Below are 27,296 nucleotides of genomic sequence, written 5' to 3'. Positions count from 1 at the left end.
GGGAATGTAGCATGATGGGGGAGGGGGAGGAGGGTCTCCATCCGTGGGACCAGATGATCCTGCTGACAGGAAGCGCTGAGAGAATCAGCCCATGCAGCAGTGTAAACCTGGCAGAAACATCCAAAGCTAGCAATTTAAATCACTTTGCCGGATGGTTCCCAAGCTGTCCAGGTGATGTTAGCCCTTCGGCAACATTACTGGATAAACCCTTACCTGGGAACTTCCTAGATGGATTCTCCAGCAGATTTTTGGGATAATCCCCAAATGTGACACTGCGAAGCCAGGAGGTTATGGCCCATTGTGTCTTCCACATGGTCATGACATCATGGGTGGGATTTTTGGCTAAGCTCGCCCCAAAGCAGGAAAATCCTGCCGGAGGTCAATGGACCTTTGCATGGTCCGTGTCCCACCCGCTACCATTCCTGTGGTGGGTGGGACAGGAAAGTTCCGCCCTGCACACCATTTCACAGCCAATGAATAAATTATGTAACACACTCAATATTGTAATGTAGAAGTAAGTGACAGTCAATACTCCCACAACAATGTCTCACAAATGGAACTGAGATCTATTATCATCTTTCGCTGTTGTTGGTTAAGGATGAATGTTTTTGATTTGATTTGATTTATTATTGTCACATGTATTGGTTTACAGTGAAAAGTATTGTTTCTTGCGCACTATACAGACAAAGCATATCATTCATTGAATACATAGGAAGGGCGCAGTCACAATGTTGGGGGTTTATAACAGGTCTCCCAAAAGCCAGCGGGAGACAGAGGAGCAGATATGCAGACAGATTTTGGAAAAATGCAGAAACAACAGGGTTGTTGTGGTGGGTGATTTTAACTTTTCCTATATTGACTGGGACTCATTTACTGCTAGGGGCTTGGATGGGGCAGATTTTGTAAGAAGCCTCCAGGAGGGTTTCCTGAAACAGTATGTGAATAGTCCAACTTGGGAAGGAGCCATTTTAGAGCTGGTATTGGGGAATGACCCCGGCCAGGTGGTCGAAGTTTTAGTAGGAGAGCATTTCAGGATTAGTGATCATAATTCCGTAGGTTTTAAGATGCTTGTGGATAAGGACAAGAGTGGTCCTTGGGTGAAGATGTTAAATTGGGGGAAGAATAACTGCAACAACATTAGGCAGGATCTGGAGAGAGTAAATTGGGGGAGGCTGTTTGAGGGTAAATCAACATCCGACATGTGTGAGTCTTTCAAATGTCAGTTGATTGGAATTCAGGACTGGCATGTACCTGTGAGGATGAAGGATAAGTGTGGCAAATATCAGGAACCCTGGATAACAAGGGATTTTATGAGCCTTGTCAAAAAAGAAAAGGAAGCATTGTAAGGTCTAAAAGGCTTAGGACAGATGAAGCCCTTGAAGAATATAAAGAACATAGGAAGGAACTTAAGGAAGGAGTCAGGAGGGCTAAAAGGGGTCATGAAAAGTCCTTGGCAAACAGGATTAAGGAAAATCCGAAGGCATTTTATATGTATGTAAAGAGCAAGAGGGTAACCAGGGGAAGGGTTGGTCCACTCAAGGATAGTGGAGGGAATCTATGCTTGAAAACAGAGGAAACAGGTGAGATACCAATAAATACTTTGCCTCAGTATTCACCAAAGAGAGGGACTTGATGGATGAGAAGCCTCAGGTAGGGTATGTACATATTCTGGGTCATGCTGATATCAAAAAGGAGGAGGTGCTGGGTGTCTAACAAAAGTATTAAAGTCAGATAAGTCCCCAGGGCTTAATGGGATCTACCCCAGAATACTGAGGGAGGCAAGGGTGGAAATTGCTGGGGTCTTGACAGAAATCTTTTGTGTCCTTGTTGGCTACAGGTGAAGTCCCAGGGAACTGGAGGATAGCCAATGTAGTTCCATTGTTTAAGAAGCGCAGCAGGGATATCCAGGAACAAAGAGCAAAGAACAAAGAACAAAGAAAATTACAGCACAGGAACAGGCCCTTCGGCCCTCCAAGCCTGCACCGACCATGCTGCCCGACTTAACTAAAACCCCCTACCCTTCCGGGTACCATATCCCTCTATTCCCATCTCATTCATGTACTTGCCAACATGCCCCTTAAAAGTCACTACCGTATCCGCTTCCACTACCTCCCCCGGCAACGAGATCCAGGCACCCACCACTCTCTGTGTAAAAAATCTGCCTTGTACATCTCTTTTAAAACTTGCCCCTCACACTTTAAACCTATGCCCCCTAGTAATTAACTCTTCCACCCTGGGAGAAAGCTTCTGACTATCCACTCTGTCCATGCCTCTCATAATCTTGTAGACTTCTATCAGGTCTCCCCTCAACCTCCGTCGCTCCAGTGAGAACAAACCAAGTTTCTCCAACCTCTCCTCATAGCTAATGCCCTCCATACCAGGCAACATCCTGGTAAATCTTTTCTGTACCCTCTCCAAAGCCTCCACATCCTTCTGGTAGTGTGGCGACCAGAATTGAACACTATATTCCAAGTGCGGCCTAACTAAGGTTCTATAAAGCGGCAACATGACTTGCCAATTTTTAAACTCAATACCCCAGCCAATGAAGGCAAGCATGCCGTATGCCTTCTTGACTACCTTCTCCACCTGCATTGCCACTTTCAGTGACCTGTGTACCTGTACACCCTTTGCCTATCTCTTAAGGGTTCTGCCATTTACTGTATATTTCCTATCTGTATTAGACCTTCCAAAATGCATTACCTCACACTTGTCCGGATTAAACTCCATCTGCCATCTCTCCGCTCAAGTCTCCAACTGATCTATATCCTGCTGTATCTTCTGATGGTCCTCATCGCTATCCGCAAATCCACCAACCTTTGTGTCGTCTGCAAACTTACTAATCAATCCAGTTACATTTTCCTCCAAATCATTTATATATATTACAAACAGCAAAGGACCCAGCACTGATCCCTGAGGAACACCACTTGTCACAGCCCTCCATTCAGAAACACACCCTTCCACTGCTACCCTCTGTCTTCTTTGACCGAGCCAGTTTTGTATCCACTTTGCCAGCTCACCTCTGATCCCATGCGACTTCACCTTCTGCACCAGTCTGCCATGAGGGACCTTGTCAAAGGAAATTATAGGCCGTTGAGCCTTACGTCAGTGATAGGGAAGTTATTGGAAAAGATTGTTCGGGACAGAATTTACTCACATTTGGAAACAAATGGACTTATTAGTGATAGACAGCATGGTTTTTATGAAAGGGAGGTCGTGTATCACTAAATTGATTGAGTTTTTCGAGGAAGTGATGAAGATGATAGATGAGGGAAAGGCAGTGGATTTTGTATACATGGACTTCAGTAAAGCCTTTTACAAGGTACCTCATGATAGACTGGTACGAAAGGTGAAATCACACGGGATCAGAGGAGAGCGGGCAAATTGGATACAGAACTGGCTTGGCCATACAAGACAGGGGATAGCAATAGAAGCGTGCTTTTCTGAATGGAAGGCTGTGACTAGCGGTGTTCCACAGAGATCAGTTCTGGGACCTTTGTTGTTCGTAGTATATATAAATGATTTGGAGGAAAATGTAGCTGGTCTGATTAGTAAGTTTGCAGACGACACAAAAAGTTTTGGAGTTGCGGATAGTGAAGAGGATTGTCAGAGGATACAGCAAGATGGAGACCAGTTGGAGACTTGGGCAGGGAAATAGCAGATGGAGTTTAATCCAGATAAGTGTGAGGTCATGCATTTTGGAAGGTCCAGTGCATACAGAAATTATATAGCAAATGGTAGAACCATTAGGACTATTGACAGGCAAAGAGATCTGGGCATACATGTCCACTGATCACTGAAAGTGGAAACACAGGTGGACAAGGTAGTGACGAAGGTATAAGACATGCTTGCCCTAACCGGCAGGGTATTGAGTATAAAATTTGGCAGTTTGTGATAATGCAGCATTCACAACCTCTCTTTGACCATAAATGGATTTCAAACTTCATAAAACTGCCCATTGCCACCACTTTATCTTTAGATTTAACCCTTTTTGGAATGTGTGCATTGCTGGCAAGGCCACAATTTATTCCCCATCCTAAATTTCCCTCAATGACTTGATGGTGAGCTGAACTGTTGTAATTTACCTGGTGTAGGCACACCCACAGTGCTGCTGAGAAGGGTGTTCCAGGGGTTTGACCCGGAAAATGATATGGTTCCAAGACAGGGCAGTTGATAGTGAACTTGCAAGTGATGGTGATCCCATTTGTCGGCTGTCATTTTTCTTCCAGTTGATGGAGGTTGCAACTGAAAGAATCTAAGTTACTGCTGTATGTCTTGAAAATTGTCCAAACTGCTGCCAATGTGGGCTGGTGATGGAGGAAATACTTTTTTCAACATGGGCCTGGGATGCCAATGAAGCAGGCTGCTTGCCCTGGGTAGATTTAGCTTTTGTGATGTTGAACTGGCACTTTCCTAGCAAATGAAGAGTATTCCACCACACTGCTGACTTGTGGACAGGTTTTAGAGAGTTTATTGGTGAATTTCTCGCTGCAGAATTTGTAGACTCTGTCCCGCTCTTGTAGCCTGAGTACTTTGGGTTGGTCACATCAATTTAATCTAATGGGAACCTCCAGGATACTGATGCTGGAATTTCAGCAATCATTATGCTGCAGAATGTCAAGGAGAGATGGTTAGCTTCTTGCTTGTTGTTGATAATCATTCCCTGACATTTGGGCGGCAGAAATGTTACTTGACATTTATCAGTCCAGTCTGAATGTTGTCTCTACCTTGCTGCTTGTGGATATGGACTGCCTCATTATTTAAGTATTTAGGAATCAGTGAACATTTGCATCTTGACTATATGATGGAAGGAAGATTATTGATGGAGGAACCACTGTAAAACCTTTTGGGCCTGGGCCACCACTGTGAGGAACTCCCACAGGGATTTTCTGGGACTCTGATGATATGTCTGATATCATGATGCTATGATGATATCCTATCCTTAGAGATGGGATGTATGCGCATTTAGAAAGGAATAAACTCATTAACGATAGTCAGCATGGTTTTGTGAGAGGGAGGTCATGCCTCACTAACCTGGTGGAGTTTTTTGAAGAAGTGACCAAAATGGTTGACGAGGGAAGGGCCGTGGATGTCGTCTATATGGACTTTAGTAAAGCATTTGACAAAGTCCCTCATGGTAGGCTGGTGAAAAAGGTTGGATCTCATGGGATAAAGGGGGAGGTGGCTAGATGGGTGGAGAACTGGCTTTTTAATCACCAGGCAAGACTGTTCTCTTCCTGTTGGGGAGCACTTCAGCGGTCACGGGCATTCGGCCTCTGATATTCGGGTAAGCGTTCTCCAAGGCGGCCTTCGCGACACACGACGGCGCAGAGTCGCTGAGCAGAAACTGATAGCCAAGTTCCGCACACACGAGGACGGCCTCAACCGGGATATTGGGTTCATGTCACACTATTTGTAACCCCCACAGAGTTTCACCAGCTGTCTTGTCTGGAGACAATACACATCTTTTTAGCCTGTCTTGATGCTCTCTCCACTCACGTTGTTTTGTTTCTTAAAGACTTGATTAGTTGTAAGTATTCGCATTCCAACCATTATTCATGTAAATTGAGTTTGTGTCTTTATATGCTCTGTTTGTGAACAGAATTCCCACTCACCTGAAGAAGGGGCTTGGAGCTCCGAAAGCTTGTGTGGCTTTTGCTACCAAATAAACCTGTTGGACTTTAACCTGGTGTTGTTAAACTTCTTACTGTGTTTACCCCAGTCCAACGCCGGCATCTCCACATCTTGGTCACAGAAGACAGAGGGTGGTAGTGGAAGGGTCTTTTTCCGGCTGGAGGCCTGTGACTAGTGGTGTTCCGCAGGGCTCTGTATTGGGACCTCTGCTGTTTGTGATTTATATAAACGATCTGGAAGAAGGTGTAACTGGGGTGATCAGTAAGTTTGCGGACGACACAAAATTGGCAGGACTTGCAGATAGTGAGGAGCATTGTCAGAAGCTACAGAAGGATATAGATTGGCTGGAAATTTGGGCAAAGAAATGGCAGATGGAGTTCAATCCTGATAAATGCAAAGTGATGCATTTTGGTAGAAATAATGTAGGGAGGAGCTATACGATAAATGGCAGAACCATAAAGGGTGTCGATACGCAGAGGGACCTGGTGTGCAAGTCCACAGATCCTTGAAAGTGACGTCACAGGTGGAGAAGGTGGTGAAGAAGGCATGTGGCATGCTTGCCTTTATAGGACGGGGCATAGAATATAAAAGTTGGGGTCTGATGTTGCAGATGTATAGAACGTTGGTTCGGCCGCATTTGGAATACTGCGTCCAGTTCTGGTCGCCACACTACCAGAAGGACGTGGGGGCTTTGGAGAGAGTACAGAGGAGGTTTACCAGGATGTTGCCTGGTATGGAGGGGCTTAGTTATGAGGAGAGATTGGGTAAACTGGGGTTGTTCTCCCTGGAAAGACGGAGGATGAGGGGAGACTTGATAGAGGTGTATAAAATTATGAAAGGCATAGATAGGGTGAACGGTGGGAAGCTTTTCCCCAGGTCGGTGGTGACGTTCACGAGGGGTCATGGGTTCAAGGTGAAGGGGGGGAGGTTTAACACAGATATCAGAAGGACATATTTCACACAGAGGGTGGTGGGGGCCTGGAATGCGCTGCCAGGCAAGGTGGTGGAGGCGGACACACTGGGAACGTTTAAGACTTATCTAGACAGCCATATGAACGGAGTGGGAATGGAGGGATACAAAAGAATGGTCTAGTTTGGACCAGGGAGCGGTGCGGGCTTGGAGGGCCGAAGGGCCTGTTCCTGTGCTGTATTGTTCTTTGTTCGTTGTTCTTTGTCTCCAACAGCCACAACCACCTTCCTTTTTTGCTCGTCATGTTTGCAACAACTGGAGAGAATTCCCTTTGAGATTCATTAACTCCAGTTTTATTATATTTCCTTGATGTCACTTTTTATCAAATGCTGTTTTGGTGTCAATGACAATCACTCTCATCACATCTTGAATCAAAAGTTTATTACAACAACATCAATTTCTGTTTATATGGCATCCTTACATGATGAAACATCCTGAGGTGCTTCACAAGAGTATTTTGAAGCAAACACTAAGTCTAATAAGGAAAAATTAGGTCAGATGATGAAATACAGTTCAAGAGTACAGTTTTAAGTATTGTCTTAAAGCAGAAACGTGAGGCAGAGAGGTGTAGGGAGGGTGTTCCAGAGATCAAGTCCCAGAGAGCTGAAGGAGTGACAAACAAATGTTTCGCGACTCAAATCACCGTGCTTGACAGTCCAGGATTAGATGAGTGCAGATATCTTGGAGGTTTGTGGGTCTGGAGGAAATGACAGAGTTAAGGAGGAGTGAGAGATTTGTGAACAAGAGTGAGGATTTTAAAATGAAGATGTGGCTTGACTGGGATCTAATTTGGTCACTGACCACAGGGGTGAAGAGTGTACAGGAGATGGAGTAAGTAAGGACATGGGCAGAATATTGAATGATGTTAAGTTTATGAAAGATGGAATGTGAGAGACCAGCCAAGAATGCATTGGAATAGTCAAGTCCAGATGTTCCAAAGGCCTGGATGAGGAATTAGGAAAGCAAATGGTTACGTTAATGTTTATAGTAAAGAGATGCAATAGAAGGATAAAGAAGTCTTACTGCAATTAGATAGCGATTTTATGGGACTGCACCCAGATTATTATTTGGCCTCCCTAGCTCAGGAAGGGTATTGTTGTCTTACTGCAAAAAAAATGTTCATTGCACTGATTCCTGGGATGAAGAGACAGTCCCAATGAAGGAAGATTGAGGGCGGATTCTCCGACCTCGCCCACAGTTGGGATTTTCCAGTCCCACTGTAGCAATTGGAGATTTGGCTCAGCACCAACTTTTCTGATTTAGCTGGCAGTAGCGGCGGGGCATGAATGGCTTGAGAATTCTGGCCTGAGTAGACAAGGGCTGAATTTTATGGGCCCATCACTAATGGTGGGGCTTGGAAAATGCAATGAGACATTCAAATGTCTATTGGCTTCAGTGGGAGACCTATGTTCCTGACAGTTTAAATGAATGAACAGTGATCTAATTGGATCATGTAAAATTATTCAGGGGCTTTAGACAGTGAGAAAATATTTTCCCTCTTTAGGAAGGGGGCTACAGTCTCAGAATAAGGGCTTAGCCATTTAGAACTAAGATCAGGAGAAACTTTTCACTCAATGGTTTGCTAATCTTCGGATTTTCTGCAGCAGAGAGCAGTGATTGCTCAGTTACTGAGCATATTCAAAACAGAAGTTGATAGAATTTTTTTATACAAATGGAATGAAAGGTTACAGGGAGTGTCCAGGAAAGTGAAGTTGAGCGCGAAAATCAGTTTTGATCTTATTGACAGACAGAGCAGTTTTGAAGGGTCAAAGGGCCTATTCCAGCTTCAATTTGTTTTTATTCATATGTGGGACATGGGCATCACTGGCTGGCCAGCATTTATTGCCCATCCCTAGCTGCCCGAGAACAGATGGCAATCTACCACATTGCTGTGGCTCTGGAGTCACATGTAGGCCAGACCAGGAAAGGATGGCATATTTCCTTCCTTAAAGGACATTAGTGAACCAGATGGGTTTTTCTGACAATCGACAATGGTTTGATGGTCATCAGTATAGAATGATAAAATCATATAATCTGCACAGTACAGAAGGAGGCCATTTAACCCATTGTGTCTGTACCGTCCACAATCCATCCACGCCCTATTCCCGTAACCCCGCACATTTATCCTGCTAATCCCCCTGACACTCGGGTCAATTTAGCATGGTCAATCAACCTACCCCACATATCTTTGGTTGTGGGAGGAAATCGGATCACTCGGAGGAAACCCATGTGGACAGGTGGAGAAAGTGCAAACTCCGCACAGACAGTGTCCCGAGGCAGGAATTGAACCTGGGTCCCTGGCACCATGAGGCAGCAGTGCTAACCACTGTGCCACCATGCCACCCTAGTAGATTCTTAATTCCAGATTTTTTTTAAATTGAATTCAAATTCCACCATCTGCTGTGCCGGGATTTGAACCCAAGTCCCAGAACATTTGCTGAGTTTCTGGACTATAGTTTCGTGATAATACCACTCGGCTATTGCCTCCCCATTTCTTAAGTTGTTATGTAAGACTTTGACTTACTGACTGACTGCTAACCAGAATGGAGTGCAGAGATTACTTGTAAAAGTTGTTGATTTTGACAGGTTGTCCATAATACTCAAAAAAGACAAAGCAACAGCAGTGCGTGTTAGCTGGTCTGCCCTCGTCACATTACTGAACTATTTGCGGCACTGATTTGCACTTGTGGGTTAGGCGGTTCCTGCACTCAGTGTTACACACTGGAATTACTATCAAATAAAGGAGGCCATTTAGCCCAGCTACGCTCTTTGAAGCAGTCACCTAATTAATCCCACTGCCCAGTTGAGGAGCATAGAAACCGGAGTAGCTCATTCAACATATCAAACCAGTTCTGCCATTTATTGAGATCCTGGCTGATCTGTTGCCTGACTCCATATACCTACCTTTGGCCTATATCCCTTGATAGCTTTGCTAAACAAAAATGTATCTGTTGTGGGGCTGTTGATGTTCAGCTTTTTACAGACTTTGTTCCGATCAAGTAGCCAGCTGAAGAATTTCGGAGTTTAATATCAGCTGGACTTGCGGACAGCGAAGAGCATTGTCGGGCAATACAGCAGGATATAAATAGGCTGGAAAATTGGGCGGAGAGGTGGCAGATGGAGTTTAATCCGGATAAATGCGAAGTGATGCATTTTGGAAGAAATAATGTAGGGAGGAGTTATACAATAAATGGCAGAGTCATCAGGAGTATAGAAACACAGAGGGACCTAGGTGTGCAAGTCCACAAGTCCTTGAAGGTGGCAACACAGGTGGAGAAGGTGGTGAAGAAGGCATATGGTATGCTTGCCTTTATAGGACGGGGTATAGAGTATAAAAGCTGGAGTCTGATGATGCAGCTGTATAGAACGCTGGTTAGGCCACATTTGGAGTACTGTGTCCAGTTCTGGTCGCCGCACTACCAGAAGGACATGGAGGCGTTAGAGAGAGTGCAGAGAAGGTTTACCAGGATGTTGCCTGGTATGGAGGGTCTTAGCTATGAGGAGAGATTGGGTAGACTGGGGTTGTTCTCCTTGGAAAGACGGAGAATGAGGGGAGATCTAATAGAGGTGTACAAGATTATGAAGGGGATAGATAGGGTGAACGGTGGGAAGCTTTTTCCCAGATCAGAAGTGACGTTCACGAGGGGTCACGGGCTCAAGGTGAGAGGGGCGAAGTATAGCTCAGATATTAGAGGGATGTTTTTTACACAGAGGGTGGTGGGGGCCTGGAATGCGCTGCCAAGTAGGGTGGTGGAGGCAGGCACGCTGACATCGTTTAAGACTTACCTGGATAGTCACATGAGCAGCCTGGGAATGGAGGGATACAAACGATTGGTCTCGTTGGACCAAGGAGCGGCACAGGCTTGGAGGGCCGAAAGGCCTGTTTCCTGTGCTGTACTGTTCTTTGTTCTTTGTTTATTTACCAACTATAGCAAGGGCCCTAGTATGCCATGGTGACACAGTCCAGAGCACTGGATACAGATTTTACAAAATCAGAAATGCTTCCAGATTCTGTACAAGTAAATAGCATATTCGCAACTTGTGCACGTCTACCTCATTATGATGTCATCAAGCAAATATGTCAGACCAATAGCATACCAAACACTCATGTCCTCCCATTTCCATTGTTCCTTGTTCTAATGGACACACATGAGCTGCAGCTTCTCATCATTCAATTAAATTCTTGAGTGCATACCGTGCGACTACAGCCTCCCTTGTAATTAGGAACTTTATGGTTCTTGACCCTTATCTGGGTCTGCTTCAATCAGTCCATTATATGTAACTTCATACCATTCATACCATTCAGAAAGTTAGCTGGTCCATTCTCTTCTGGTCCAAAATGAACAAATTCACACTTGCTTTGATTGAAACTCATCTGCCAATTTTTCCCATTCAGCTAATCTATCATACATAGAAACTTACATTGAAAATAGAAGCAGTGGTAAGCCATTCAGCCTTTCAGGTCCACTCTGCTATTCATCATGACCATGGCGGATCATCAAATTCAATACCCTGATCCCGCATTCTCCCCCATATCCCATGATCCCTTTTGCCCCTATAGCTATATCTAATTCCTTCTTGAAATCACACAATATTTTGGCCTCAACTACTTTCTGTGGTAGTGAATTCCACACATTCACCACCTCTGGGTGAAGAAATTTCTCATCATCTCAGTCCTTATACATTTTCTCCTTATCCTCAAATTATTCTAGAATTCCTCAACATTGGGAACATTCTTTCTGAATCCACTCACTCTACTCCAGTTAGAATTTTTAAAAGTTTCCACTGGTGAGGTCCCTGTAGATTGGAGGGGAGCAAATGTTGGGCCTTTGTTTAAGAAGGGCTGCAGGGGAAAACCTGGAAACTAAGACTGATGAGCCTAACGTCTGTAGTAGGTAAGTTGTTAGAAGGTATTCTGAGAGACAGGATCTAAAGGCACTTTCGAGAGGCATGGACTGATTAGGGACAGCATGCCTTTGTGAGTGGAAAATCATGTCTCACGAATTTGATTGAGTTTTTTGAAGGGGTAACCAAGAAGGTAGATGGGGGCAGTGCAGTTGATATTATTTACATGGACTTTAGCAAGGCCTTTGACAAGGTACCGCATGATAGGTTGTTGCATAAAATTAAATCTCAGGGTGATGTAGCCAATTAGATACAAAATTGCCTTCTCAACAGAAGACAGAAGGTGGTTGTAGAGGGTTGTTTTTCAAACTGGAGGCCTGTGACCAGCAGTGGGCCTCAAGTATCCACTGTTATTTGTCATTTATATTAATAATTTGGACGAGAATTTAGGAGGCATGGTTAGTAAGTTTGCAGGTGACACCAAGATTGGTGGCATAGTGGACAGGGAAGAAGGTTATCTAGGATTGCAACGGGACCTTGATCAATTGGGCCAGTGCACCGATGAATAGCAGATAGATTTTAATTTAGATAAATGTGAGATGATGCATTCTGGTAGATTGAATCAGTGCAGGACTTACTCAGTCAATGGTAGGACATTGGGGAGAGTTATAGAACAAAGAGATCTAGAACTACAGGTTGATAGTTCCTTTAAAATGGAGTCACAGGTGAACAGGGTGATGAAGAAGGCATTCGGCGTGCTTGGTTTCATTGGTCAGAACATTGAATACAAGAGTTGGGACATATTGTTTAAGTTGTGCAAGATATTAGTAAGCTCACACTTGGAATACTGTGTGCAGTTCTGGTGACCCTACTGTAGAAAGGATATGATTAAACTAGAAAGAGTGCAGAAAAGATTTACTACGATGCTACCAGGACTTGATGGTTTGAGTTCTAAGGAGAGGCTGGATAGACTGGGATTTTTTTCCCTGGAGTGTAGGAGGCTTCAGGGTGAACTTATAGAGGTCTATAAAATATTGAGGGACATAGATAGATAGTCAACATATTTTCCCAAAGGTAGGGGAGTCTAAAACTAAAGGGCATAGGTTTAAGGTGAGAGGGGAGAGATACAAAAGGATCCAAAGGGGCAATTTTTTCACACAGAGGGTGATGAGTATCTGGACTGAGCTGCCAGAGGCAGTAGTAGAGACGGGTCCAATTTTGTCTTTTAAAAAGCATCCAGACAATTACATGGGTAAGACTGGTATAGAGGGATATGGCCAAATGTAGGCAATTGCGACTAGCTTAGTGGCAAAAACTGGGTGGCATGAACACATTGGGCCGAAGGCCTGTTTCCATGCTGTAATCCTCTATGATTCTATAACAATGTGCTCCCCTACATCGTTTCACATCCTCGAATGGAAATCGTCAGGTCCTGGGAATTTGTCACTCTTTAGTCCCATTAATTTCCTCATCGATTTCTCTCATTGAATTGAATTTTATTTTCTCTTCAAGCATTTATCCAATGCCATTTTGAAAGTTACAATTGAATCTGCATTCACAATTTTTCAGGCAGTGCATTCCAGATCACAACCACTGTCTATTTTTTTTTCACCATGTTATTTCTGCTTTATATCCCTAACATTTTAAAACTGTGTCCTCTGGTTGCCAACATTAATAGAAGCGGCTTTCCCTTATTTAGTCTTAAATAATTGTGGTTTTGAACACCTCTAACATCTCTGCTCTTAATGATCTGTTCCATAACTGCTGGATTCATCACTCCCCCTTACTTTGGATCATGTGTGTAAATTTGTAAATCACAAATCATAGAATCCCTATAATGCAGAAGGAGGCCATTCAACCCATTGAGCCTGCACTGACAATAATCCTATCAGACCCTATACCTGTAACCCTACGTATTTACCTGACTTCCCTGACATGAAGGGGCAATTTAGCATGGCCAAACAACCTAACCCACACATCTTTGGACTGTGGTAGGAAACCAGCCTGCCCGGAGGAAACCCATGCAGACATGGGGAGAACGTGCAAACTCCACACAGACACTGACTCAAGGCTGGAACTGAACCCAGGTCCCTGGCACTGCAAGGCAGCGGTACTAATGACTATGCCAATGTGCCAACCCTCCCCTTTGCCACCAGCCCTGAATCTCTGAAGGATTGGAAGTTTGTGGTCAGAGTCTCTACAATTCTGCACTATGATTCTATTCTATGAATTTCTACTGTTGTTTTCCTTAGCAATCCAGGATCCATTTCTAATTTGCGTGATGCAAACCTTTTAATCTTAATCAAATCTTGCTCTTACCTCGTACTTGTAATATTGGCAGTTCTATTCATTGCAAGATTGACAGCATTCTTTTCTCCAGTGGAGGCAAATAGGTATTAATCTATTAGTCAGATCTGCTTTAAGTCGGCATTTCCTTTCTGAGTTTAACTGGTATTGTTCATTAATCTTCACTGTAGGGGGCACAAGTAACATCCCTGAAATAGCTGCATTTTTAAAAAATTCATTTGAGTGCCATGGGCATCGCTGGCTGGCCAGCATTTAGTGCCCATCCCTTGTTGCCCTTGGATTGATACAACTGATGGACTTACTAGAACATTTCAGAGGGCAGTTGAGAGTCAACATGTAGGCCGAACCAGGTAAGGATGGCCCTAATGGACAATAGTCCTTCCCAAAAGGACATTAGTGAACAAGAGGGTTTTTTTCTGACAATCGACAATGGTTTCATGGTCATCAGTAGATTCTTAATTCCAGATTTTTTTTATTGAATTCAAATTCCACCATCTGCCGTGGCGGGATTTGAACCCAGGTCCCCAGAACATTAGCTGAGTTTAATTGTCTAGCGACTAGGTCATAGCTTCCCCATGATCAGGAAGTGGAAGGGAGGGAGGAACCCGGCTGTGGTGAACCATCGTTGGTTCCCACTGGATAGTACTGAGCCAGGGGCTGGCAAGTACTACAAGGATGTACATATGTTACTGTTGGGTTGTGCTATTGTTGCTGTTGGGGTTAGGGTGGGGTTGTTACACCTTTGTACTGTAGTGTTGTGGCACATCCCAGTCGGGCTCCGCCTCCTGGGAGAGGTATAAGAGTCCCTGCTCTGGCCGGGACCCCTTCAGTCTGGGATAGTGTATATAAGTTCTGGCAGCTTCATTACAGTAAATAAAAGCCTTTCATTTACTGAGCTTCAGGCCTCGTGTTTGAGTAGCGCATCAATTTTATTTACTGTCGTTAAACTCTCGTCGGAGAAAAAAAGAGAGTATGGAGCAAATTCTGAAGCCGGAACGCCTTACGCTAGATCCACGTGCGGTGGGCGCTTCTAACACCTTCGACCACTGGCTGAAGTGTTTCGAAGACTACCTGGCAGCCTCCGCAGCGGTCACCACAGATGATGACAGACTCCGGGTCCTCCATGCAAGGGTAAGCGACACTGTCTACCTCGCGATCCGTGCGGCCACCGATTATACTAAGGCCCTCGAGCTTCTGAAGAAGTGCTATATCAAACCACCCAATGAGATACACGCTCATTACCTCCTAGCCACTCGACGACGGCAGTCTGGCGAAACGATGGAGGAATATGCGAACGAGCTCCTACAGCTAGCCAGGGGCTGTGACTGCAAAGCTGTGTCGGCTGAGCAGAGCATGTACGACCTTGCCCGAGATGCGTTTGTGGCCGGGGTCGGATCGTCGTACATTCGACTTAAACTGTTGGAGAAGGGTAACCTTAATCTTACCCAGGCCATCGAGCTAGCAGAGATGCTCGAGACGGCCTCCAAAAGCTTAGTATTATATCCAGAGGACCATGTGGAGACAACGTGGCAGGAGCAGTCGCTAATCCCTCCTCGTCCCTCGGGTTCGAAATGCTGCGTAATGGCGTGCTCACACTCGGGCCAGACGACGGCAGCAGCCCCGGGCGGCCCGCGGTGCTATTTCTGTGGAGGAGCGAAGCATACTCGGCAACGGTGTCCCGCTAAAGCTGTGTTGTGCACCGCATGCGGTAAAAAAGGGCACTATTCAAAAGTGTGCCGATCTAAACCCAGGAACGGCAGTGCGGCCTGCGATTCTTCAGAGCTCGGGTCTTCATCGTCAAAGTCATCGCGGGGTTCATCCACGTGCGAGACCAGGACGACGCCATTACGGTCGACGGAGTCGGAGGAGTATGACCACCAGGGGTCGCTGAGTTTGGCGCCCTCACCCACGTGCAACTCATGGGAGCGGCCATGTTGGTCGACACTGACCACGAACGACCAGCAGGGGTCCTCCTCATCGATTTCAGCTGCCTGCAGTAGCGCTCATGAACCAACGGTGGCGTCGATCATCCTGGACCAGGCCAAGCCTCATAGACTTGACAAATCTATGATGAATATCCAGGTAAATGACCACGTGATTTATTGTCTGTTTGACAGCGGGAGCACTGAGAGCTTTATCCACCCAGACACGGTAAAGCGGTGTGGACTCCAGATTCAACCTGCCAAACAGACAATCTCTATGGCATCAAGGTCCCGGTCTGTTGCCGTGCTAGGGAGTTGCGTGGTAACCTTGAAGGTGCAAGGCACAGTTTACGAGCGTTTCAAGCTCCTTGTGTTGCCGTATCTCGGACTAAACTTCATGGTCCACTTGAGGAGTGTAATCCTACAGTACGGTGGGCCACTCCCTTCACTGGCAGTGGGAAAACAGCAGCAGCCTCCAAATTGCCCAACGCGCCCTGCCTGCAGCCTCTCGACGCTGAAGATCACCACACCCTCCTTGTTCCAGAATCTTGTGCCAGGCTGCAAGCCCATCGCGACTAAAAGTAGGCGTTACAGCGCTGAGGATCGGATCTTCATTAGATCTGAGGTTCAGCGGCTCCTCAAAGAAAGGATCATACAACCCAGTGCTAGTCCGTGGAGAGCGCAGGTCGTGGTGGTCAAGAGCGGGAACAAACCCCGGATGGTCATTGACTACAGTCAGACCATTAACCGATATACACAGCTGGATGCGTATCCCCTCCCGCGCATATCTGATATGGTCAATCAGATTGCGCAGTACCGGGTGTTCTCCACCATAGACCTCAAGTCTGCCTACCACCAACTCCCCATTCGCCCAGAGGACCGACAATACACGGCTTTTGAGGCGGATGGTCGCTTGTATCACTTTCTCAGGGTTCCCTTTGGTGTCACCAATGGGGTCTCGGTCTTCCAGCGTGCTATGGACCAAATGGTGGACCAGAACGGGCTGCGGGCTACCTTCCCGTACCTGGATAATGTCACCATCTGCGGCCATGACCAGCAGGACCACGACACGAATCTCCTGAACTTCCTACGCACTGCATCTCGCCTGAACTTGACCTACAACAGGGAGAACTGTGTGTTTCGTACACGCCGTTTAGCCATCCTAGGATACGTGGTGGAAAACGGGGTCATTGGCCCTGATCCAGACCGTATGCGCCCCCTTTCTGAACTTCCTTTACCTGCTAGTGCAAAAGCACTGAGAAGATGCTTAGGCTTCTTCTCTTATTATGCGCTGTGGGTTCCCAACTACGCGGATAATGCTCATCCGCTCATTAAGTCCACGACTTTTCCCTTAACGCCAGAGGCCCGATTGGCCTTCGATAAATTGAAAGCCGACATCGCGAAAGCTACGATGCACGCTGTAGACGAGTCCATCCCCTTTCAGGTGGAAAGCGATGCATCTGATTTCGCCCTGGCCGCCACACTTAACCAGGCGGGCAGGCCCGTCGCATTTTTTTCCCGCACCCTCCAAGGCCCCGAAATTCGGCATTCAGCGGTGGAAAAGGAGGCCCAGGCCATTGTGGAGGCCGTCAGGCACTGGCGCCATTACTTGGCGGGAAAACGGTTCACCCTGATCACGGACCAGCGGTCCGTGGCGTTCATGTTTAACAACACGCAGAGGGGCAAGATCAAGAATGACAAGATCTTGCGGTGGAGAATTGAACTCTCCACCTATAACTACGACATCATGTACCGTCCAGGGAAACTCAATGAGCCCTCGAATGCCCTCTCGCGTGGAACATGCGCTAGTATACAGGAGGACCGTTTGCACGCCCTCCATAATGACCTGTGCCATCCTGGGGTCACTCGGCTCTACCACTTTATAAAAGCCCGCAACCTGCCTTACTCGGTGGAGGACGTCAGGTCAGTAACAAGGAGCTGTCGGGTTTGCGCAGAATGCAAACCGCACTTTTACCGACCTGACCGGGCACATTTAGTCAAGGCCACTCGTCCCTTCGAGAGACTGAGTGTCGATTTTAAGGGCCCCCTTCCCTCAACAGATCGGAATGTGTACTTCCTCAATATCATTGACGAGTACTCTCGGTTCCCTTTTGTTGTTCCCTGCTCTGATACATCCGCTGCCACGGTTATCAAGGCATTCCGTGATCTCTTTACCCTGTTCGGGTACCCCGGCTACATCCATAGCGACAGGGGCTCGTCATTCATGAGTGATGACTTGAGGCAATTCCTGCTCTCCTACGGGATTGCCTCTCGTAGGACCACGAGCTACAACCCTAGGGGTAATGGACAGGTGGAACGCGAGAATGCTACAGTCTGGAAGGCTGTCTTACTGGCGTTGAAGTCAAAAGGTCTTCCAGTCTCCCGTTGGCAAGAGGTGCTCCCTGATGCGCTCCATTCTATTCGCTCCCTCCTGTGTACGGCAACCAATGCTACTCCCCACAAGAGGATGTTCTCATTCCCTCGGAAGTCTTCCTCGGGGACCTCATTACCGTCTTGGTTGACGTACTCAGGACCCGTCCTCCTGCGGCGACATGTAAGGGCCCGCAAGTCCGACCCGTTGGTCGAACAGGTCCATCTCCTCCACGCCAACCCTCAGTATGCCTATGTGGCATACCCTGACGGGCGAGAGGACACGGTCTCGATCCGAGACCTGGCCCAGCAGGGGACGTAGCAACCCCTGTCGCTCCCATACCCCCTGTAACAAACCCTTTATCTCTTGTTTCTTCCCCGGACACGGCGCGGGCAGCATCGGGACCATTGCTTAACCATTTTACTCCCATGTACAGCTTGCCTGAGCCCAGAAGATGGTCGCCACCGCAGGGCGTGTCAGGATCCCATGGACTACCGTCACCTCAGGGTCAACCGGCCTGTGAGTCCGTGGAAGAACAGCTGGACGCCGCCTTGGGGAGAACGCCACCGCAAGTGCCTACTCCGGTGTCACCGCCGGTATTGAGGAGGTCACAACGACGGTGCGGTCCCCCTGACCGTCTGAACTTATAGACTGCTGACACTTTATTCTGTTTTTTTGTACCCCGCCGGCCTTTGTTCTCAAAGGAGGGGTGAATGTGGTGAACCATCGTTGGTTCCCACTGGATAGTACTGAGCCAGGGGCTGGCCAGTACTACAAGGATGTACATATGTTACTGTTGGGTTGTGCTATTGTTGCCGTTGGGGTTAGGGTGGGGTTGTTACACCTTTGTACTGTAGTGTTGTGGCACATCCCAGTCGGGCTCCGCCTCCTGGGAGAGGTATAAGAGTCCCTGCTCTGGCCGGGACCCCTTCAGTCTGGGATAGTGTATATAAGTTCTGGCAGCTTCATTACAGTAAATAAAAGCCTTTCATTTACTGAGCTTCAGGCCTCGTGTTTGAGTAGCGCATCACCGGCATAATTACAAACACCTGGGAATTGGGAATGAGCAATTATTGGATCTGTGGGTTGACAAATGGTGAACTGCAACCCAAAGTCTTAAAAGAAGTGATGAAATAGTTGATGCTTTGGTTTACATTTTCCAAAATATCCTAGGTTTGGAGAAGGTTCCATTAACAGAATCACAGAATCCTACAGTGCAGAAGAGGCCCTTCGGCCCATCGAGTCTGCACCAACGCATGAAAGGTCCTGACCTGTCCACGTAATCCCACTTGCCAGCATTTGGCCCATAGAAATGAATCTTATGGCATGCCAACTACTCATCCAGGTACTTTTTAAAGGATGTGAGGCATCCCGCCTCCACCACCTTCCCAGGCAGCGCATTCCAGACCGTCACCAGCCTCTGAGTAAAAATGTTTTTCCTTAAGTCACCCCTCACTTTTAACTTGTGTCCCCTCATAACCGACCCTTCAAATAAGGGGAATAGCTGCTCCCTATCCACTCTGTCCATGCCCCTCATAATCTTCAACACCTCAATCAGGTCACCCCTCAGTCTTCTCTGCTCCAGAGAAAAGTGTTTATCTGGAGTAAGGGGAAATATGAAGCCATCAGGCAGGAGATTAGAGGCGTAAATTGGAAGGAGGCGTTCTCGAGGAAAAGTACCGAAGTAAGGTGGCAGATTTTCAAGGAATGTTTGTCTGGAGTTCTGCATTACAACATTCCGATGAGACAGGGACGTTTTGGTAGGTTATGGGAACCGTGGTGCATGAAAGCTGCAATGAACCTAGTCAAAAAGAAAAGGAAAGCGTACAAAAGGTTCAGAGAGCTATGCGATGATAGGGATCTAGATGAGTATACGGCTTGTAGGAAGGGACTTAAGAAAGAAATTAGGAGAGCCAGAAGGAGTCACGAGAAGGCCTTGGCAGGTAAGATTAAGGAGAACCCTAAGGCGTTCTATAAATATGTGAAGAGTAAAAGGATGAGATGTGAAGGAATAGGACCTATAAAATGTGAAGGTGGGAAAGTCTGTACAGAACCGGAAGAAATAGCAGAGGTGCTTAATGAATATTTTACCTCGGTATTCACGGTGGAAAAAGACCTGCGTGGTTGTACTACAGGATTGAGGCAGACTGAAAAGATTGAGTATGTGGACATTAAGAAAGAGGATGTGTTGGAAAGTTTGAATAGCATCAAGATAGATAAGTCGCCGGGACCGGATAGGATGTACCCCAGGTTACTGTGGGAGGCGAGGAAAGAGATTGCAGAGCCTCTGGCGATGATCTTTGCGTTGTCGTTGGAAACGGGAGAGGTTCCGGAGGATTGGAGAATTGGGGATGTGGTTCCTATATTCAAGAAAGGGAATAGGGATAGCCCAGGAAATTACTGACCGGTGTGTCTAACCTCAGTGGTTGGTAAGTTGATGGAGAAGATCCTGAGGGACAGGATTTATGAACATTTAGAGAAGTTTAGTATGCTCAAAAGTAGTCAGCACGGCTTTGTCAAAGGCAAATTGTGCCTTACAAGCCTGGTGGAGTTCTTTGAAAATGTGACTAAACACATTGATGAAGGAAAATCGGTAGATGTGGTTTACATGGACTTCAGCAAGGCGTTCGATAAGGCTCCCCATGCAAGACTTCTCGAGAAAGTGAGAGGGCATGGGATCCAAGGGGCTGTTGCCTTGTGGATCCAGAACTGGCTTGCCTGCAAAAAGCAGAGAGTGGTTGTAGACGGGTCTTTTTCTGAATGGAGGTCGGTCACCAGTGGAGTGTCCCAGGGATCTGTTCTGGGACCCTTGCTGTTTGTCATTTTCATAAATGACCTGGATGAGGAAGTGGAGGGATGGGTTCATAGAAACACTACAGTACAGAATGAGGCCATTCGACCCATCGAGTCTGCACCGACCACAATCCCACCCAGGCCCTAACCCCATATCCCTATGTATTTACCCACTAGTCCCTCTAACCTACGCATCTCAGGACACTAAGGGCAATTTTTAGCATGGCCAATCAACCTAACCCGCACATCTTTGGACTGTGGGAGGAAACCGGAGCACCCGGAGGAAACCCATGCAGACATGAGGAGAATGTGCAAACTCCACACAGACAGTGACCCAAGCCAGGAATCGAACCCAGGTCCCTGGAGCTGTGAAGCAGCAGTGCTAACCACTGTGCTACCGTGCCGCCCAACCACTGTGCTACCGTGCCGTTGATAAGTTTGCCGACGACACGAAGGTTGGTGGTGTTATGGATAGGTTGGAGGGATGTCAGAAGCTGCAGCGTGACATCGATAGGATGCAAGACTGGGCGGAGAAGTGGCAGATGGACTTCAACCCGGATAAATGTGTCGTGGTCCACTTTGGCAGAGCAAATGGGATGAAGGAGTATAATATCAAGGGTAAGACTCTTAGCAGTGTAGAGGATCAGAAGGAACTTGGGGTCCAGGTCCATAGGACTCTTAAATCAGCCTCGCAGGTAGAGGAGGTGGTGAAGAAGGCGTATGGTGTGCTGGCCTTCATCAATCGAGGGATTGAGTTTAGGAGTCGGGAGGTATGTCCTCCACTATGCTTCCTGATATCTAAAACTATCTCCTTTGTTTTGCTGACATTGAGGGAGAGATTATTGTTGTTGCACCACTTCACCAGATTCTCTATCTCCTTCCTGTACTCTGTTGTGGCTCAGGTTAGAAACTCCAAAGTGTTTTATGAAGCCTGCCTGAATCATAAGTTTTGCATCTTGAATTTGGCTCGGATAAGCATGATATGTTCCAATTCAGGTGTGATTCAAAAGATCCACCAGGGAGTTTTTATCAAACTAAGTTTATTTAAGAATGTAACATGTATAGTAAGAAAATTAGCAAGAACTTTTATCAATTACAAACAAGAACCAAAACAACCACTATAATGTATAACCCTTAACAAAGATATCTAATGTGTTCCAATCAAACCAAAACCCTTGCCATAGACAAAACCCTTTAAACAGGTTCAATGCAGCAAAGTCTACTACTCACATCATAATGGAAAGTGAGTACTTTGGTTGAAGTCTGCAGTTCTCAGGATTCACTCCGAACAGTTTGAAGACAAGGCAGCTTCCCAAAGCATCAGAGAGACTCCGGTCCAGCCCCCAACAACAGCAGATTTTCACCCTTTAGGAAAACAAGAGAATTTCCAAAGAAATAAAAACAGAGAGAGAGGGAAAACACTTCTCTTTAACTTGCTGTCCCTTCCAAAACTAAAGCTCAAACCTGCAGCTCCAAACTGTCCAAAAACACGTGACCGTCCTGCTAAGAATGCAGGATCGTAAAACTAATCCCAGGGTAAACACAAACAACCCTATTTAAGCTACTTAAATTGCAATAAAAGGACATTTCCAGTCATGCAGGCAACAATGACATAATTGATGATATGAGCAAAGAAACCACTGAAGCTGTGAGCAGAAATCATGTTTTAAAAAGAAACCTTTCTTAAAGGTATCCCAACATCACAGCTCCGTCTCATCATTGTTTGAGATCCAACCCACCGTAGTGGTGTCGTCAGCAAAGTTGAGAATCGAGTTGGAGGGGAATTTGACCACACAGTCATAGATGTATAAGGAGTATCGGATGGGGCTAAGGATACAAGCTTGTGTTGAGGATGATTGTGGAGGAAGTATTGCTGCCTATCCTTACTGATTGTGGACTGTAGGTTAGGAAGTCCAGGATTCAGTCAGGGAGGGAGGTGCCGAGGCCCAGGCCACAGAATTTGGAGATGAGTTTTGTAAGAATAATGGTGTTGAAGACTGAACTGTAGTCAATAAATAGGAGTCTGACATAAATGTCTTTGTTATCCAAGTGTTCCAGCATTGAGTGGTGTTCCTCAGGGATCAGTGCTGGGACCTTTGCTGTTTGTAATATATATGAATGATTTGGAGGAAAATGTAACTGGATTGATTAGTAAATTTGCGGATGACACAAATGTTGGTGGATTTGCGGATTGCGATGAGGACCATCAGAGGATACAGCAGGATATAGATCAGTTGGAGACTTGGGCGGAGAGATGGCAGATGGAGTTTAATCCGGACAAATGTGAGGTAATGCATTTTGGAAGGTCTAATAAAGATAGGAAATATACAGTAAATGGCAGAACCCTTAAGAGTAGTGATAGGCAAAGGGATCTGGGTGCACAGGTACACAGGTCACTGAAAGTGGCAATGCAGGCGGAGAAGGTAGTCAAGAATGCATACGGCATGCTTGCCTTCATCGGCTGGAGTATTGAGTTTAAAAATTGGCAAGTCATGTTGCAGCTTTATAGAATCTTAGTTAGGCTGCACTTGGAATATAGTGTTCAGTTCTGGTCGCCACACTGCCAGAAGGATGTGGAGGGTACAGAAAAGATTTACCAGGATGTTGCCTGGTATGGAGGGCATTAGCTATGAGGAGAGGTTGGAGAAACTTGGTTTGTTCTCACTGGAGCGACGGAGGTTGAGGGGAGACCTGATAGAAGTCTACAAGATTATGAGAGGCATGGACAGAGTGGATAGTCAGAAGCTTTCTCCCAGGGTGGAACAGTTAATTACTAGGGGGCATAGGTTTAAGGTGTGAGGGGCAAGGTTTAAAGGAGATATACAAGGCAGATTTTTAAACAAAGAGTAGTGGGTACCTGGAACTTGTTGCCGGGGAGGTAATGGAAGCGGATACGGTAGTGACTTTTAAGGGGCGTCTTGACAAGTACATGAATGAGATGGGAATAGAGGGATATGGTCCCCGGAAAGGTAGGGGATTTTAGTTAAGTCGGGCAGCATGGTTGGTGCAGGCTTGGAGGGCCGAAGGGCCTGTTCCTGTGCTGTAATTTTCTTTGTTCTTTGAGTGTAGGACCAGGAAGATAGCATCTGCTATGGACTTGTTATGGCAGTAGGTGAACTGTAGTGGCTCCAGGCAATCTGGGAGCCCAGAATTGATTCATACCATGACTAACATTTTGAAGCACTTCATAATGATAGATGTCAGAGCCACCCGACGATAGTCATTAAGGCACGCTGCCTCGCTTTTCTTTGGTACAGGGATGATGGCCGTCTTCTTGAAGCAGATAGGGACATCAGATTGATGTAAAGAGAGATTAAAAATGTCTACAAATACCCTCGCCAGCTGGTCCATGTGGTTAACTTTCAAGAAGGCTGATCTGATGTCAGTGATGGTGACCTCTGACATCGGTTTGGCCGAGGCTTCTGGGGCAGAAGGCGTGCTCTCACTGACCTCTTGCTCAAAATGGTCATATAATGCGTTCAGCTCATCAGAGAGGGCTGCATTGGTGCTGGTGATTCTACATGCCTTCATCTTGTAATCTGTTCTGTCTTGCAGGCCTTGCCATGGTCAGTGGGAGTCCGTGTGGCTGGGACTCTACCTTGGTATGGTACTGTCATTTGGCATCTTTGATGGATCTCCAATTGGATTTCTTGTATCCATCAGTGATACCTGACTTGGAGCCTCAGACCTGGACTTCAGCAAGCAGTGGTTATCCCTGTTCATCCATGTTTTCTGGTTGGGAAACACATGGATTTGGTTCTTTGGCACACAATCTTCTACACACTTACTAAGGAAGTCAGTTACTGTACTCATTCAGAAGGAGGGTGGGGAATCAGGGACTCAAGGATGAGTGTTGACCAAGGCAGGGAGGAATGGCGGCAGAGAGGATCACAGATGAATATTGGTCCAGAGATGGAAGAAGTGAGACAGAGGGCAGGAAATCAGAAGTTCTGGGATGAATATTGGGAAAGACGGGGAGGGGGGGCCGGGGGGAGGAGGGGGGGAGGCGGCGGGTGGTGGGGGGGCGGCGGGTGGTGGGTGAGAAGAGAGGAGCGGGGAAGAATATTAACAAAGGCCTGGGACAAGGAGAGAGACGCTGGACAAGGAAAGTTGGCCAAGATTGGGAAGAAATACTGCAGAGTTAACAGATAATGTTGCCAAAGACAAAGAGTGTCAGAGAAGAGAACTTCCCTACAAAGTTACATTTAACAGCATGAAGCTTGCGTCAACATTTCCCTATTAGCACACAAAGCAAGATAGAGATAGAGATACCCAGGAGGCAGCATCATCACTCACAAGAGGCTCAATATAAAAAAAGTATCTCCCTGCGACTGATAGATCTTCAACTCCGGCGGAGAGGATGTGCTGGATTTTGGCATTGGCGCAGGTTCTGGCGGTGCTGGTGCTGTGGATCGCTGGAGGTTCCGGGCAACTACACCCAGACCCGTGTCCGTGTTCAAACCTGCGTTTCTGTGAGCCTCTATCTGCGCACTATCAGCACCAAGTGGAGGTGGGTGTCTGAGACCATTCAATTCACTCGGGAAAAGAGTTCATTGGTTTGAAGTTTTTTGCAGTGTATTGTGCAGCAATGCTTGGAATGGAGCATTGGGATGTGAGCTGGTGTCTTTCCTCATCTGGTTCAGCTCCTCTCAGCCACACTGTTGTGGAAGTTCTGAGAGAATGTCCTCTTTAGGGTGTTCTTTCTGCCTCCGGGACTGGCCTGGGTTCGCTTGCGGAAGAGAGTTCACCGGTCAGCCTCCATCTCCCGGGGAGATACAGGCTGGAGAGAGGTTGTTAACACAAGCCCAGGATCAGGAACAGGCTGAGGGTGTGACTCAGACTGGGGGAGAGGTGAAGCTAGTGCAGAGGCACAAGGTCAGTGTTGTTAAAATACAAAGTGAATGGTATGGTATATAATATATGTTAAAGTATTAATGTTGCTATAGTTACAGTCTGTGTAAGACAGGGCATCTGTAACATTGAACAATGCAAAGATATTTCAACAAGTGCTGCACCAATAAAATGTTTATTTTAAAATGTTTCTCTGATATGCTGAATCTTAAATGATGTGTGATCTCACTCTGACAGACTAATACCATGGTTAAAGTTTACACTTTTCACACAATATTGATTCCCCAAAACACCAGTTAAAAATTCTGGAATCACATGGAATTAAACTGTGATTTGACCTCAGTCATTGCAAAACTGGGATCCTGGTCCTGATTAAACTGAATACAATTTAGCGAATCCTTCAACAAACATTGATATCAAATGACTATGTAACTGGTGTGTAGTTGATGAGGTTAGTGTTTCCCTTAAAGTAATGATTTTTAAAAATGTTATATTATGTCCTTCATTACTGTAGCTGACAGCTTTATGTTTCTCCCAGGTCCTTCTCTTTGATAATGGAGGAATGGATTATCAACATTATGATTGGTCAAGGATTACCACAATTGTAATCAGTGCCAACATTGACGCACACGTTTTGTGTGTTGCCCATGCAAATAAAGTTCGGGTTGTCGTGAAAGGTAACACATTTTATCAAAGGAAAATCAGATATTTCTGTTCTCTGTTGCCAGCTGTATTATTGAAGAACCACTGAAAAAAACGTGAAGTTCCTTGGCTAACATGGGGAGGCTGGGCCAAATGGCCTCTTTGTGTGCTATTTATTTTATAAGTCTCTGACATGAGGGTGTTAAAATTCCCCTGCAGGTCACAATCTGCGAATATTCAACATTCAATATTTTATCAATGATAAAGTGACAATCTTCATTTGCACTAAAGACACTAGATAAATGCAAGTTGATGCATTTGTTGATGTTGCTTGCATTTATAATGGGGTCTGTCTCTGTAACCTTGTTGCAGATTAAACTTGGCCAATAGAATCGACTGCAAGATAAACCATCCTCTCCACATCGACCCTGTTAAGGCCTCTCAGGATCTTATGGGTGGAATTTTCCGTCCATTCACGCCGACAGGATTTTCTGGCTTCGCTGCAGTGAATGGAGAATTGGCTGAGCGCCAAATTCTCCACTCTGGCTCGCAGCGGCGACGGGGCAGGAATGTTCAGAGAACTCCAGCCTCTATGTTTCCATCGCGTTGCCTCTTATTCTTTTCAAATCCAGCCTAACCTATCCAAACCTTCTTCAGAAGACAGTCTGACCAATCCAGTATGAGGTTAGTTAATAAAAGTAAAACACTGCAGATGATACTGGGAATGAAAATGTGAAAGCAGAAAATGCTGGATAAACTCAGCAGGTCCAGCAGCATCTGTGGAGAGAAAGAGAGTTAATGTTTCTGGTCTGTATAATCCTTCCGCAGAAAGTAAATCTTCTCGTAACTGCTTCAAACACATTTACACCCTTCCTTAAACAAGGAGAACAATACTGTACAGAATACTCGAGGTGCGGTCTCACCAATAACTGAATAACTGACTCCCCACTTTTGCATTCAATTT

At 46.1% G+C, this 27,296-nt stretch overlaps 1 protein-coding gene across 1 annotated transcript in view; it reads right to left on the bottom strand.

Moving 5' to 3' along the window:
- LOC144497786 (di-N-acetylchitobiase-like) overlaps positions 1-24,370 on the bottom strand; it is a 57,895-nt gene extending 33,525 nt beyond the window's left edge. Inside the window, exon 1 of the mRNA XM_078219223.1 lies at positions 24,173-24,370. Within this exon, the coding sequence (XP_078075349.1) occupies positions 24,173-24,370 (198 nt within the window). The remainder of the gene's footprint in view (positions 1-24,172) is intronic.
- Positions 24,371-27,296: the final 2,926 nt, after the last annotated feature.

The sequence above is a fragment of the Mustelus asterias genome, chromosome 8 (assembly GCF_964213995.1).
Source record: "Mustelus asterias chromosome 8, sMusAst1.hap1.1, whole genome shotgun sequence".
NCBI lineage: Eukaryota > Metazoa > Chordata > Chondrichthyes > Carcharhiniformes > Triakidae > Mustelus > Mustelus asterias.
This window is presented reverse-complemented; position numbering and strand designations above follow the sequence as displayed.